Below are 16141 nucleotides of genomic sequence, written 5' to 3' on the forward strand. Positions count from 1 at the left end.
GGCTTTATTGTCAGTTAAATGAATTATTTGTATTTGGAGATGTTATTGCATGGACTTTGTGTATATGTTTGTTTCAGTAATGATTATGATTTTGTTAGTGTTTGTTATAACTTTTTAATATATAAAACTTTAAATTTGTTTAGAGAAAAAGATTTGGAACTCCGTGTTGCAGCTTCTGGAGCCCAAGACCCCGAGAAATCGGTAAGGGTTCCTGGCATCTTTTAATGTTTAATCATTCAGTCAACTCAAAAGTGGCAGCAGGTGGTGATAGCAGATATTGGGGGAAATGTAAGAGTAGATCAGTTTGATCATTAATAAACTCAATTTGCTTCTTTTGCTAAGCTAATTAATCCTTTTTCACATATTCATTCTTTTTTTTAGTTTGTTTCAAATTAGCCCTTTGTACTTTGTGTACCTGTACTGTTCCATGAGAGAGTTATCTCAGTTTAATTTACAATAGATGTTAATATTGTTCTTGGGTGTATCTTGATCACTTTTCTTACATTCTAGTGATTTCCAAAGAAACTGAAATCTTTAATTCTAGACTGTAGGCACTGACTGGGTCGAGTAGTGTGGCCTGATATATTTACTGTCTGGCTCTTCACAGAAAATGTTTGCTAACTGGAGAATACTTTGATGTCAGAAATGGTCATTGGCTAGAGAAGCAGCACAGTGTTGTGGTGTAATAGAGTTTTATATTTAGAATTAATATCTGGCTCTATTCTTTGCTTGATTATTTATTAATGGTGAGACATTAGGTGTTTGTGTACTTTCAGGGAGTCTCAGTTACCCCATTTATAAAATAAGGATTAGATCTTCAAAATCTTTTAGCTGTAAAATTGTGTTATTCTGTGACTAACTTAAGTGTCTGCTGGCAGTCTGGAATAGAGGGGGTCTTTAGAGGTCCTTTCCACCTTTAAATTAATGATTATAAATAACAAACAGATTTCTTTTCTTTATTTTAGCCTGATAGACTAAAGCATTTTAGTGTGGCACCAAGACACTATGAAGAGAGAATCCCACCTGAAAGACCCAGAGTAGCTTTCCAGACCCCTCTCCCTCCTTTATCTGCTCCCCCTGTGCCAGCCTTCCCACCAGTTCACTCCATCCCACCACAAAGTGAAGATCTGTACAGTGGACTCAGCAGCACCCTTGGTGAAATGGTGCCTCCCAGGTGCTTGTTTAAAATGTTTTATGTTTGGGAATTGGGTAAGGTATTATAATTTATGAATTATAGAAGGATTTGCTGAAGCAGATAATGTTAAGCATTAGAGATTTTTGTGTAATTAATGACTTGTCAAATAATTTCTCCTGAAATGTTTTCATTGTTAGACTTCTCTGTTATTATAAAAATAAGGGAAATTCTTACAACATTTTTTTATATTGTTGAAAGATGCATTAGACATTTTAGTATGCATAAGTACATTTAGTATTTAATTTTAGGTCATACTTTTGGATATTTTAAGTATCTTTCAACATATAAAAGATACATTTTCTTCAGTTTTGTAATTCCACTTGGCAAACATTGAATACTTCAGTTTATACAGAAAAAGTTTCTAATGTGGCTTTTATATATATTACTTTAACTTCTGTTTCATTCAACTTTCTCTGTGATTACTTATGGACTATGAAACTCAAATACCTGAAATGAAAACTGTTGAGATTATAAAACTTGTAATTTAGGTATTATGGAAAAGATTTAATTTCTGTTGGTAAAGGTATCATGCTATACATACATACAGAAAATCCTGTTGTTGACATTGATATTTTCCGGACTATACTATCTTCTCTTAGGGGGACTTGAACTATTTCTTTGCTTATCATTATCATCAATGTATTAATTATAGTAGTGTATTTAATCAGGTGTTTTTCTTTCTTAACTGTGATATTTTCTGGGCTGTGCTTTCTTTCAGTAGGACTTGGTTTTGTCTTTGATTTAATACTAACAAGTTGTAGGACTGCCTTTACTGTATTTATTAGGTGTTTTGTTTCATCCACTGGCTTCTGTTCTGAAAAAACTAGGTGGGATTGGAATTACAGAGCATGGAATGATGGTCTCAGCTATGGGCGAGGGGTTACAATGGTTGGCTTTACTGTATGGATTTTGGGCAGATCACACCTTTATTGAACTTCAATTTTCTCATTGGTAAAAGTGCAATAGTAGTATTTTTTCCTTGTCTTCAATTACAGGGTTGTTGTGAGGATTAAATCTGAAATCTCTATAAAAATGTAAGGTTTAATGATGTCGACAGGTTTCATTGCAGTTTTTCAACTGCTTTGCTGATGCATCTATGGAGTGAGGATAGTAAGGTTAGACACACTGAGTGACTAGTAAATGTGAAAAATATTCGTGACTGAAGAGACCTGTAAAGGCCTTCTTAGCTCTTCAGAATTTGAAGTATACAGTAAGGAGAACTTGTTAGGGTAAACTTAAAAGTACAGATGTTCTGGGACTCCCCCTTTCTCTTTCTGTTCATCTAAAGGGGTTTCCCTTTTCCATTTGTACTATTGGGAAATTGCCTTGGGGGAAATACAGCAACATTTCCTAGACAGTAGTGAAGTGCTGAGGTAGAAGTTTTAACTTTGTGAAATACTAAAAATTGTGTCAAGACTTCACTGTTGATATATAACTAGTATCTGTTTCACATTATGGTTAACTTCCTTTGAGAGAACAATACATTTTTAGTTAAAAAATGTACCTCTTTCCCCAGTATTAAATGGAACCATTTTTAATTCCATTTTGTACCTCTTTGCCTTTTCTTCCTCTCTGTGACTCACTCACTTCGGCAACCTGGCTGAAGCATTGCCTTTTCTAGAAAGCCTTCGTCATGCTTCCCTCCTGTGGCCTAGGTGATTTAAATGTCCTTGCACCACGTTCCTATAGCACCATGTCCCTCATCTACTTGTATGTTTCATTTACTACACTTGCTGTAATTGTCTGTTTATTTCTGTATTGTTTCTGAGGGACAGGGACCATGTTTGTTCAATATTGGCATACAGTGACTAATTAGATATTGATCGATTGAATAAAATCTGAAGTTTTTGTCTTAAGTATTGTAGCTTTTTCCAAAGCAGCAGTCAGATTTTCAGTAACAGTTTTGCAAAAGAATACCTTGATTTTAAAAAAATTACAATGAAATATGAGAAAAATTTTTCAATTTTCTTTTGATATAGGATTGCACCTCTGCCTCCACCTCCCCTTCTACCGCCTTTAGCTACTAACTATCGAACTCCTTATGATGATGCATACTATTTTTATGGAGCCAGGAATACTATGGATCCTAGTCTTGCTTATTGTAAGTTATCTATAGTATAAACATTTTTTCCCACTGGTTCAGTCAGGGAAACTTTTTTTTGTGCAAGCAAAAATATATAAATGAGAAAAGCATAGGTTTACTTAATGCAAATATAATATATATTTGATTTAATAAGTGTCCTATTTGAAAACTCAATATTTTTTATAGTTATTTCCTTTTTATCTAGATTTCAGAAATAACTCTGTTATGTTTTCTTGCATTGTTTTTTTTGCTAACTCCTAACCCAGAAGGAAATACAGATTTTTTCCCTTAGGTAGCATTTTCAGTGAGCGAATTTTCTTTCAGGGATAAAGTATTATTAAATGGGTACTCTGGAATAAATACGTGTGTGTGTTTTTTAAAGATGGTTCAGGAATGATGGGAATGCAGCCTGCAGCTCATGTTAGTGCTCCTGTCACCCATCGGCCAGCACAGCCCATTGCGTAAGTCATTGTCGAAATGATAATTTCTTTCAGGATTAATTTGTTTTCCATAGAACCTGTATTATTCAACTCATTCTTTTTTTCTTCAGAACAGATAAAACTTACTTTAATTTCCAATTATTACCTAACCAGTATGTTCAAAGTATTGCTTGCAAGTCAGTGTTTTATAGAAAGCACATTTTAAAAATTAAGAATAACCTCATCTTCTCTCATTAGAAAAGTCATGCATGCAAATTATTGGTAAATAAGAGTACAAACAAACATCTGCAAAAAATCGAAATCACCGAAAATCTCATTTATCCAGAGATAGACATATCTAAATATGCATTCAGGAAGTCTTTTTATGTACACACACAAACTGGCAAAAATATACACATAACACACGCCAAAATGTATATGTTGTTCTATAACCTACTTTTAAGATTAACCTTTAGCATTTGAATTATGATGTATCTTTGTGTGGGCCCTCTGTCTCAGCCACAATCCCTGCTAGTTTTTACAGCCAGAAGTTATGGGGACTTCTGTTCCCAGTAGTGGAATCCTGGATTGGGGGGCCTAGTGTGGGGCTGGGACCCTTCACTCCTTAGGGGGGACCTCCAGAGCTGAGACATCCCTCCTGATTTTTATCTATTATGTTAGGGTATGGGGCCAGCCTATTCCACTTCTCTGCCCCTCCTACCAATCTTAATGTGGCTGCTACTTTATATCCTTAGTTGTAAAACTTCTTTTCACCTAGATTTCAGGTGGTCTGAATGATGGTGATTCTGTAGTTGAGTTATAATTTTGATGGGGTTGGGGGAGAATATGAATACTGCATTTACCATGAGTTTCTTCTTTTTAAAGGCTAAATAATATCCTGTTGTATGGATATAACACATTTTCTTTTTCCACTCATCCATTACTTTCAAAGGAACTCTAGAAAGAATTCAGAAGATGACTAAAGATATTGTCAATATGTTGAGATAATTCTGTATTCAGCAAAGTAATAGTTCATGAATGAGATTGAAATAAAAATATTTGAAGAGAAACAACTGAATTTGCCATTAGCAGACCCTAAGTAAATGAAATTCTAAATGCAGGTGGAAGGATGTCCTAGAGGGAAGGTCTGAGTTGCACAAAGCAGTGTAAAGGAAGAAAGGTGGTAAATGCCTGAATAGAATTAAGTAAATATTATCTATGTAGAATTATTTGGGTTTAAGAGTAAGTAAAATTAAGAATAGCTAATAGGGATAGCATATAAATTGGAAGGGATTAAATGGACTAGTTAATGTGCTTAAAATCTTTGCCATTTGGGAGGATGGTAAAGATTTTGATTAGCTGTAGTCTTTGATAAGTTTGGGAGTTACATTTCTAGGGTAACCACTAAACGTACATGGACAAAGGTGCAACTTACTAATGTACTAGAGGGAAAAAAATCAAAAAGGAGGACAAAAAGAAACATAAAAAGGCTTAAGGAGCCTACTGAACCTGAATATAAGTAAAAATTAAATGGCAAATTTAAATTCAATATTAGTAAATGGATAAAGTATCTAGTTCTATGTCAATTGTAAAAATTACAACTGTAGTTGTAATTAACCTTAAAAGACAATAAGGATATATTACGAACAATTTTATGCCAATGAATTTGGAAATTTAAGTGAAGAAAAACTCCTATTAAAATTTAACTTAATAAAACTGACTCAAGAAGAAATAGAAAATATCAGAACTGTGTTTTTAGAAAGTTGGGTCATTAGTTTCAAAACTCCACACAAAATCAACTCCAGGTCTAGATGGACTGATGAATTATACCAAACATTCAAGGGAAAAAAATTTTATGCAAACTAATTCAAGAGAGAATACTCCATAGCTACTATTTATGAGACTGTCATAATCTTGATGCTCAAACTTGACAAGGCCAATATGAGAATGGAAAATTACAGGCTAGTCTCATTCATAAACATAGATAAAAGAAGCCCAAAACTAAACCTCGTAATGTAGAAAAGGAATTTCATCCCAAGTTGGAATTGTTCTGGAAGGTAGGATGACTGTAGTGCTGTGTATCAGTTAGTATGGACTTTGCAGGCAGAGTGCCTTGGTTTGAATCCTGGCTTTACTAAGCTTGAGAAATGTTTCTTAACTTCTGTACCAGTTTGTTAGTTGGGATAATACTGGTATCAACTCATAGGGTTATTCTGCGGATTGAATGAATTAAAATATGTAGACCATCTAAAATAGTGTCTGATACATACTAAATGCTAATTGGTGTTAGGTATCAATATTGCAAAGTTAATTACTGTAATATACCATATTAACAAAGTAATGCAGAAAGCTATATGATTATCTCAATAGATACAGAGAAAGCATTATAAAATTTAGCACCTTTAGTGATTAAAAACTTAAAATAGGTTAGAGAGGAACCTTCTTAACCTGAGAAGTTGTAAACATGAAAAACCTACATCATATATTTTACTTAACGGTAATGTTTACAACATTCTTTTTGAGACTGGCAGTATGACTAACATTTTTATCACCACTTTCTTTTGGGGCCTGGTAATTGCAGCAAGGTCAAGAATAAAAAAGGAAGGAAGATATAGGTACAAAGATTAGAAAGGACGAGAGAAAACAGATGTTATTGGCAAAAGAATACAGAGATAAAATATTAGAATTAAAAGGAGTTTTAGCAGAATTACTGAATACAAAATCAATATATGAAAAGTAGTTGCTGGAGCCCGGCTGGCGTGGCTCAGCGGTTGAGCATCAACCTATGATCCAGGAGATCAAGGTTCTATTCCCGGTCAGGGCACATGCCTGGTTGCAGGCTTGATCCCCAGCAGGGGGCATGCAAATAGGCAGCCAATCAATGACTCTCTCATCATTGATGTTTCTCTCTCTCCCTCTCCTTTCCTCTCTCTGAAATCAATAAAGACATATTAAAAAAAAAAGTAGTGGCTGGAAATAGTAGTTTTTTACAAAGTTGAACGTGTACTTAACTATACAACACTGTAATTCCACTGCTACGCAAATACTTAAGAGAAATAAAAATGTATGTACACGCAAAAGACTTGTATGTGAATGTTCATAACAGTATTATTCATGATAGCCAAAAAGTATAAAAAATTCAGATGTCCATTGACTAGTAAATGAATAAACAAAATGTGTTATACCCATACAGTGAAACAGTACTCAGCAATAAAAAGGAATGAAATACTGACATGTGCTACAACATAATTAAAAAATATTATACGTGAAATAATCCATTTGTATCATATATTTCCATTTATAAGAAATGTCCAGAAAGAGCAAATCTGTAGAGACAGAGAGCAGTGATTGCCTCTTTCTCTATAGACTTAGTGATCGCCTGTCATTGGGGCGGGAGCAGGGATTGGTTGCATATGGGTATGAGGGATATTTTTTGGTTATGGAAGTGTTCTAAAATTAATTATATTTACCTTTTATAATTCAGATTTTTAAAATGTATTGTTTTCTTCAAAGTGGCTGCATTGCTGTAATTTAATATGTGTTGTATTTAAGGCACTAGCCTTTATTGCTTGAGATTTATATAACTGATATATTTAAAATTTTTCCTTTTTAAGTTTTTAAAATTTTTAAATTTTATTTGGGACAGTCAGACTTTTTACTGTATTTATATTGTTTTATTCTTGAAGTGTCTAGGAAGTTATTTTATATTGGAGTATATTAACTCAACCATTAGTTATATGATTTGAGAGACTTCCATTGTGTTATTATTACTATGCATTCAGAAAAGTGTGTAAGCCATACGTATACTGCTTGACAAATTATCACAATGTTTTCACCCCATGTAACTACCCCTAGGTCAAGAAATAGGTCCAGTGAATTTGAAAGTTTCATGACTTGTGAAAGCAGAACCTGGGGAATTGCTTAGGAAGGGGTCATTTACTTAGGATTCCTCTTTGACCTATTTTTAAATGTACTCCCATGCTATTTCAAAGGAGTTGTTGCATTTTCTTCTTGCTTGGTCATAAAGAGATTCAAATAATTGTGTATTTGATGTAGGAACACGGTTGGACAGAACGAATTGAAAATTACAAGTGATCGAACAATAAATTCAGGATTGTTCTTTGAAGATAAACCAAAGCCTTCAAGGCAGACACTTCAGTCTTATCAAGAAGCTTTGCAGCAGCAGGTATTCATTCATTGATTCATTCATTTATTTGTTCATTTAATGTTGAACATTTTGTGTTTTAGCACAGTGGTGCCTTAGAACTCAGTGTGGCAGAGGAGAAAAAGATGCCAGTTATGTATAATTCACTTTGATAAGTTTTGATGGAGACAGGAGTGCTGTGGGAAGCACAGGATAGGGAGAATAAACTGCCTGTGCAGTTAGAAGGGCCTCACTGGGCCCTGGCCGGTGTGCTCAGTGGTTAGAGCATCAGCCTGTGCACTGAAGGGTCTCGGGTTTGAGTCCCGGTCAAGGGTATGTACCTTGGTTGTGGGTTCACTCCCCTTCCCGCCTGGGGACTCCTGTGCGAGGCAACCAGTCGATGTATCTCTCTTACATTGATGTTTCTATCTCTCCCTTTTCCTCCCTCCCTTCCACTCTGAAAAGCGATGGAAAAAATATTCTCATGTGAGGATTAACAAAAAAAGAGAAGGGCCTCACATGGTTGTTGAGATTTGAGCTGCATGGTATACATCGAATAGGTTTGAAATTCCTGTTATATTCAGGGAATGGAGTAGATTTGGGAGGAAGGGGTGGGGTGTTAGATTGTGTTGGATTTTGAAGGACTAGCTGCAAGGGGTTTTCAGTTTTTTTCTGTTATGGATACCAGCAAAAGGGAGGATGTCTTAAGCCACAGAGTGAAAGGAGTAGTTGATGTGAGCAGATTTGGCTTTTAGACAGATACCTGGTTGTGATGCGGACGATTGGAAAAGAGATGTGGCAGAGAAACCTTTTAGTAACTTACTGAGGTAGTCCAGCCAGGAGGTACTGTGAAACCCCTAACCCAACAGGGGACATGGGGAGGACATCCAAGAGACAATTCTGAGGTTTCAGTGATAGGACTTGGGTACAGGGAATGAGAAGGAACAGAGGGTTTGAAGGTGATTCTGAGTGTTGGAATCCAGGGGATAACGATGCAATGAGCTGAGAGGGAAGGAAGGGGTAGGACACGTAGGGAAGAGGGCGGGGCTCTGTTGTGGTTTGTAATGTTGGAGCAGAACTTACTGAAGAGTAACTGTAGCAAATGTATGGGTTTTTTGGGGATACATTACCCCTCAGAGGCCCCTGGAACTCTTGGTAGGTAGTGTACCTGAGGTACTTTCCTGTAAAGTTCCACTTTGGTTTCTTCTAAAGTTCCTTTTGTTCAGTTTTTACGTGGCAGCCTCCTTGAAAAATAGATTTTAAGGTTATAGAATTAACATTTTTTGTATGTTAGGATTGTACAAAATAAAAGACTGAATTTAGCTTCTGTTTTCAAATGAGCATATTATAAACACTGAGAGAACTAGATATTCTAACTCTAGAATTTTATTTTATGTATATGATGACTTCCTTGGCCTTGCTGGAGTGGTTGCTTAAATTTTCCATGCATATGGTTATAATTTTAAAAGTAACTTTCCAAAATGTAGATTCTTGTTTATTGCCTGTCCATATCTCTCTAGAGAACAAGCCTGTACTTATACTTGATGATGATGATAAGACAGTATTTTAAGTAACCCAGCGCTCCCCAAAGAGCTTTGAACTTTCAACCTTTTGGAATTCTGGAATGGAGTTTGCTCAGGGTAGAGTAGGTCTGGTGAGATATGGAGAGTTGTCTGTGGCTGGCCAGGTCCCATGAAAGGGTAGATGAAAAAAGAAAGTATTGGTCGCCACGGAAGTGGTGAGGTCAGCGAGGGAATGCCTCAGGTAGACATTGGGGTGGAAGGGAGGAGTTGGCTTAGTCCAAAGTGGCATCAGTGGCTGGAAAGGACTCCAGTGGCCTGATGTGAGGCAGCAGCAGCCATGCATTCTAACCATCGAAGTGTTTCAAAATTGTACCCAATTACCTATTAAATATTATATTGAAGCATACTGGGAAAAATGTCCAGTTTTTTTCTCTAGTAAGAAAAATAAAATGTGTTATTAGAACTAACATTTTGTATCAGAATACTTGTCAGCACTTACTGTGAATATTTCTTATGTTGCCAAGATTCGGGAAAGAGAAGAAAGAAGGAAGAAGGAACGTGAAGAAAAGGAAGAATATGAAGCTAAGCTGGAAGCTGATATGAGAGCTTACAACCCCTGGGGGAAAGGTGGAGGTGGTGCTCCTCTCAGGGATACACTGGGAAACCTGATAAGTATGTTGTTTCCATTGACTTACTGTTTTTAAAAGAAACAAATTATTTTTAACGTTTGAAAAGATTGGGGAGCAGAAAGAAGTGGAATAGACTGTGAGGCAAGGTCTCTTTTTATGCAGCTTAATGGAAAAGAGGTGTTTTGATAAATATCTGTATAGCTTCTTCAGAGTACTCTTTATATATTTTTATTATAAATTGTCTATCTTCTGATGATGATAACTCAATTGCAGAGAAAAGCTCATGTTAGTTGGCAAGTTTTTACCTAAACTAGTTAGAATTTTTAAAAATTTCCTAGTAAAAAGAATAAAACCTTTATTGCAATGGTTTTTAAAAAAGTAAAACTAGTAAAATAGCTAAAATAAGTGACCTGGAATAGTGTGCAAGGAACGTTTTGTTTAATTCATATGAAAAATAAGGAATGAAAAAATGAAGTACTATTTATGTATTATTTACCTGTAGGTATCATAATTTAGCCATAGTCTAATAAATTGTTCATGGAGTAGAATTGTTTTCCCACTTGTGAATCTGTGACATTTTCTTTTGTTAATTTGTTTGTTGTGGAATTACTCTTGTCATGCTAGCAATTTTATATTAAATTATATGATTTACATTTGAAGTAAAGGCCCCTTTTCAATGACATCTTTCCTGTTGGCAAGTTACACTCTTGACAAATGTGCCTTTTTTATTTTCCTTTTTAAGTGATTTCAAACCTTTTATTTTATTGGCGCTCAGAAGGATAGATGAGGAGTGATAGTTGATTGACAAATCATTTTTTTCTTATAAAAATCAATACAGATTTGTTTGCTAAATCTGACAGCCTTAAATCTTTAAAAAAAAATAATATATCTTTATTGATGTCAGAGAGAGGAAGAGAGAGGGGGAGAGAGAGATAGAAACATCGATGATGAGAGAGTCATTGATCGGCTGCCTCCTGCATGCCCCCTACTTGGGATCAAGCCCACAACCCGGGCATGTGCCTTGACCGGGAATTGAACTGAGATCTCCTGGATCATAGGTCGACGCTCAACTGCTGAGCCACACCGGCCAGGCGACAGTTTTAAATCTTAAAAAATAATTATGTACCCTGCTGCAACTAATTTTATTTTTATATAAGTACATTGTTCTAAATGAGAGGATCATGTGTAATCACAAAAGTAAATTATAACATGTATGTTAACTGATTTTGAAACATCACAGTGATTGTCACTTATAGGGCATTTATCTCTTAATTTATGGTTTTGTAGGTGAATGTCAAAACGGTTACATTCTCAAAGCACTCACTAGCAGTGCTAGTGGCTGTGAGTATTATCTGGAAGAAGTGAGCTTGATACAGTGCATCTTGTAGTAGAAAATATTCATTGTGACTTCTGATTTATGTAGACTGGCCTTATGCCGTTCTAGTGAATTGTATGATAATGAGATTATGTTTTCCCATTTAAATTATTCCATTTTTGTAACCTTTTTAGGACCTCAATTTTTTGGTCATCTTTCTATTTTCATTTCCCTCCTATATCCAGACAGAGCTCAGTATTTGGTGATTGTTTAGTAGCACCTAGCTAATTCTTTTTTTACTCCTCCCTGACACGTGGTAATTTTCTTGTAATCAGCTTTTCTCTGTGCTCTCACCCAGTTTCTCCTTACATTTTCAGTTATTCTACTCATTTCTTCCCTTCTACTTCTGAACATACTTAGGTTGCTTGTATTTTTTATTTTTTTTATTTTTATTTTTGTTAATCCTCATCTGAGGATATTTTTCCAATAATTTTTTTTTTTTTTAGAGTAGAAGGGAGGGAGGTGGGGAGACGCACACATGTATCTGTGTGAGAGAGACACATTGATTGGTTGCCTCTGGCACACTTCCCTGCTGGGCTGGGAATGAACCTGCAACCCAGGTACATGCTCTTGATCCTTGGCTGGGAATCGAACCCACGACCCTTCGGTCCATAAGCTAATGCTCTAACCACTGAGCAGTGCTAGCCAGGGCAGGTAACTTGTATTCTTAAACACAAAACTCTTGACCTTGTTATACTTCTCTTACCATATAAAGCACATTCAAAAAGTAGTCTGTGCTTGTTGTTGCCAGTCTTGCCTCTTGTTGCTGCTTATTCTGTAATATGATTTCTAGCTCACACCACCCTCCTGATGCTACATTTTCAGAAAAAACTGATGCCCCGATTTCCCATTTATGGTTTTAGCCATTATCGGTCCTCCTCATCTTTGAACTGGGTTGGCAGTTCCTTCCTTTCTTCTTTTACATTCTTTGCATCCTCCCAGATGCTGTCCTCTCTTCAGCTGACATATTCATTGGATGCATGTTAGGAACCAGGTTAAATTCTTCTAGGTCTGTGAACGTGGTCTTTTTCCTAGGACTGTCTTCTGATAGCATGTATTCACTGAATTAGATAGGCTCTTCATCCATTCTTTCCTACCTCATCTCTTCTATGTTTCTCCTGAAGTCTACTCCATGGATGATTTTCATCTCTCTCTCTTTGCCTCTGGCCACTTCTAAAACTTTCTTCTTCACTTTCGACCTGTCTTCTGAATCTGCACCTGAGGCTCGGTGGATTACATACAGCTTGCATGCAAAACCAAACTTCACTTTGTAAGTCTAGCTCATTATTGCCCTTTTTTGTAAATGCATCATAATTCTGATCTTTCAAACTAAAAAATGCAGAGTTCTTTTGACTCCTCATATCCAGTCAGTTAATAAGACTAATGTATAGGTTCTGCCTCTTCAGTGTTCTTTGAATTCTCTTTATTTTCATTCATGCTACTACCATAATTGCGCTTTATAATGTCTTGGTCGGGCTTTTGCTATTTCCTCATTAATTCTTCATTCTTCCTCCTTTGTTTTCCACATCCAAGCTGTATGTATTAAAAGTATACCAAATTTTATTATTCCATACGCAAAAATCATTGAGGATTCTGGAATCTCACTGGCTGAGTTCACATCCTTGCTGTGCCATTTACTGACTTTGTGGTCTTTGAGCAAATTAATTTTCTCCTCTGTAGTACTGGGGTGAAAATAATAGTACCAGGTCATATAAGTTATATAGAATATGAAAATAGTGAATATTAAATGTTAGCTGCCATTATTACTAGTACTACTTCTATAACTACCCAAACTGTCTCCACTACCATATGCAGAACACAATTGAGTATCATTAGCTTGTGTTCCAGAATAGGCACCCAGCCTGTATTTTCCTGTTTCTCATTGCCCTATTACATGTGTTTTGTTCTCTAGTCAAGCCAGACTACTATTTTTTTTTTTAAATATGTTTTTATTGATTTCAGAGAGAGAAAGGGAGATAGAATCACCAATGATGAGAAACATTGATTAGTTGCCTCCTGCACACCCCCTACTGGGGATCAAGCCTGCAGTCCAGACATGTACCCTGACTGGGAATCAAACCCTGACCTCCTGTTTCTTGGATGGATCGATGTTCAACCTTTGAGCCACGCCGGCTGGGCCAAGCTTGACTACTTTAATGTTGTCAGAACACCCTTCATGTATACCCCCTTCGAGCTGTTTCTCACACTGTTCTGCTTCTTCATTATGCTTTCCCACCCACCTTCACCTATAAAGCTCTAAGTCCATCCTGTCCTAAATGTTGCAACAGGATGTGAATTTTCCTGATTCTGAACTCTCATTCTCTTTGGTAACATTCACATGTTATTTGCCATGTTCTGTCTGGTATTTAACAAGCTTTCTGCTAAATACTTCTTATGTCCAGGTTTAAGTTTGCTTTCATTGCTGCAGCACTGTTCAGATTGCTTATGGAGAACTGCTTTTTATTTGTTAAAGCTTTTGAGTTCTTTATTCATTCTGGTCTCTTTTATGGTTGACTGAGTCCTACATGCTCAGATTTTTGGCATGTGTATGTGTTTTCTATTGCTATGTTACAAATCACCCCAGCATGTAGTATTTTAACATAATGAACATGGCCTGGCTGGCGTGGCTCAGCAGTTGAGCATCAACGTATGATCCAGGAGATCTCAGTTTGATTCCCAGTCAGGGCACATGCCCTGATTGTGCATCCTCAGGGGAGGGGTGGGGCATGCAGGAGGCAGCTGATCAATGACTCTCATTGATGTTTCTCTCTCTCCCCCTGTCCTTTCCTCTCTGAAATCAATAAAGGTATATTCTTAAAAAATAACAAACATATTATCTTGCAGTTTTGTGGGTCAATAATTTGTGAGTGGTTTAGCTGGATGGTTCTGTCTCAGGGTTTCTCACGAGTTGCAGTCCAAGATGTCAGAATGTGGGGCTATGGTTGTCTGAAGGTTTGACTGGGTCTAGAGAGTCCTTTTCCAATCTGACTCCCCCACGTGGCTCCTGAGGCCTCAGTTTCTGGTCGTGTGGGCCTCTCCCTAGGTCTTCTTCAGTGTCTTGGTGATATGATAGCTGGTTTCTTCAGAATGAGTGAGGCTGTAGATCAAGGTGGAAACTACAATGTCATTTATGAAGTAGCTTCGGAAGTCACATACCTTCATTCCGCAATCTCCTGTTTTATAAGAGTGAGTTACGAACAGTGGCCCACACTCAAGGGGAGAGTAATTGAGCTCCAGCTTTAAGGGAAGGTTGTCAAAGAATTTGTGGATGTGTTTTAAAACTGAACAAGATTATTTTTTTCATTAGGAATGCCAATGATCTTGGGTAAATTTCATTATGACTTGTTTTGAATGGTTGCTGTGTTTTCTGTATTAAAGAGAATCCAGGTTCCGAAGTAACAGAGATAAATATGGTTTTTATGGGTTGTCAAAGATCTGTATGTTCTTAGGTTCTTTACTGATTCTGAGTTTATTTTGGAATGTTGTTTTCTAAAAGTCTTCTAAGTTTTCAGGCCACCAAAATATCATTGAATTATTCCAGCTCTGTCCTGTTGTGTTTTTTCTCACATGCCCTACTTTGAGAAAATGTATTAAGCATACTGATGGTCAAAATGTGTTTATTGAAATAAATGGCTTATTTTTCCCTCTCAGCTGACTTGAATAGGATGCACAGACAAAATATAGATGCCTACCATAACCCAGATGCAAGACCACATGAAGATAAAAGGGCTGTTGTATCTCTAGACCAAAATTTAGCCACTTCCAATGCTGAGAACCTGGAAGATTCTGCAAATAAAAACTCAGGTGTTTAATCACATTCTGTCTTTTCTTTTACATTTTTAAAAGTGTTCGGTAACATTTCTATTCTTTGATAAAGTCTTATTATATTGAGAATTTGGTTACTCTGAGTCAGGAAGCATAACATGTTATTTGTGCTTTTTATAATACCCTTTTTTATAAGTATTTTGAAAAAAGTGAGTAGGGAAGCATAGTTTGCTTCTTAATACTGTTTCTTCTCAGCTTTGTAATTTGCTTATGCATATTTTAGCTACTGCTAACATTTTAATTTTGCTAGTAGGAGGATATTGCTCAAAATCAAATAGTCTTTTTACACATAGTTTGCTTCTTATACCCTTAAATGTTTGAGTTGGTGAGAGGTATCAGGTGTAGTGTGACAAATTATACAATGAAATTAATTTTTTTGCTTGTTTTGTAATAATTGTTTGCCTTCCCTTGTAAAACCACAATGTCCAAAGAAATGAATAATTAAAAGTTTAATTTGATATTGGGTAACACCCTCATTTTAAAGCAAATATCTTTGATTTGCTATTAAGTAACATCCATCAATTAAAAGTTATATAAATTGAAAATTACTCATCTTTCTTTATGACTTGCCAGGAAAAATTGGCATTTTTTTCTCAAGTACACATGAGAATATGTTACATATGTAAAAATCAAAGGAAATTGATGTCTATAAAAGTAACCATTTATTTGCTACAAATTCTGCTTTTATACTTTCATCAAAGTTTTGAATTTAGGCTAGAAAAGAGCTTTACATTACGAAGCCCTTTTTAAAATATCCTGGATTAAATTTTTTTTAAATTTTTAACCTATATGACTTATTGGCCAAACTGTGATTAGAATCACTAGCCTTGCATCTTTCAAGCCTTAGATGGTAGTGCTACTCTGTGCAGCCTTTCTGAATGCTCAGGAGATGGAGTGTTTGTTGTTTCTGTGGCCAGCCTGTACCACTATTTGATCCCTAATTACCAG

At 36.0% G+C, this 16141-nt stretch overlaps 1 protein-coding gene across 5 annotated transcripts in view; it reads left to right on the forward strand.

Annotated features, from left to right (window-relative positions):
* The window catches only part of CSPP1 (centrosome and spindle pole associated protein 1), an 87674-nt gene that overhangs the window by 38502 nt on the left and 33031 nt on the right, over positions 1-16141 (forward strand). For 4 of the 5 annotated variants that reach the window (XM_016206438.2, XM_087825416.1, XM_087825417.1 and 1 more), the window contains 7 exons: positions 144-201; positions 966-1174; positions 3175-3296; positions 3661-3739; positions 7754-7883; positions 9889-10036; positions 15020-15172. In XM_016206438.2, the coding sequence (XP_016061924.2) occupies positions 144-201; positions 966-1174; positions 3175-3296; positions 3661-3739; positions 7754-7883; positions 9889-10036; positions 15020-15172 (899 nt within the window). The remainder of the gene's footprint in view (positions 1-143; positions 202-965; positions 1175-3174; positions 3297-3660; positions 3740-7753; positions 7884-9888; positions 10037-15019; positions 15173-16141) is intronic. The other variant, XM_087825418.1, reaches the window with a different exon arrangement.

This window comes from Miniopterus natalensis, chromosome 16 (genome assembly GCF_054644295.1).
Source record: "Miniopterus natalensis isolate mMinNat1 chromosome 16, mMinNat1.hap1, whole genome shotgun sequence".
Classification (NCBI taxonomy): Eukaryota; Metazoa; Chordata; class Mammalia; order Chiroptera; family Miniopteridae; genus Miniopterus; species Miniopterus natalensis.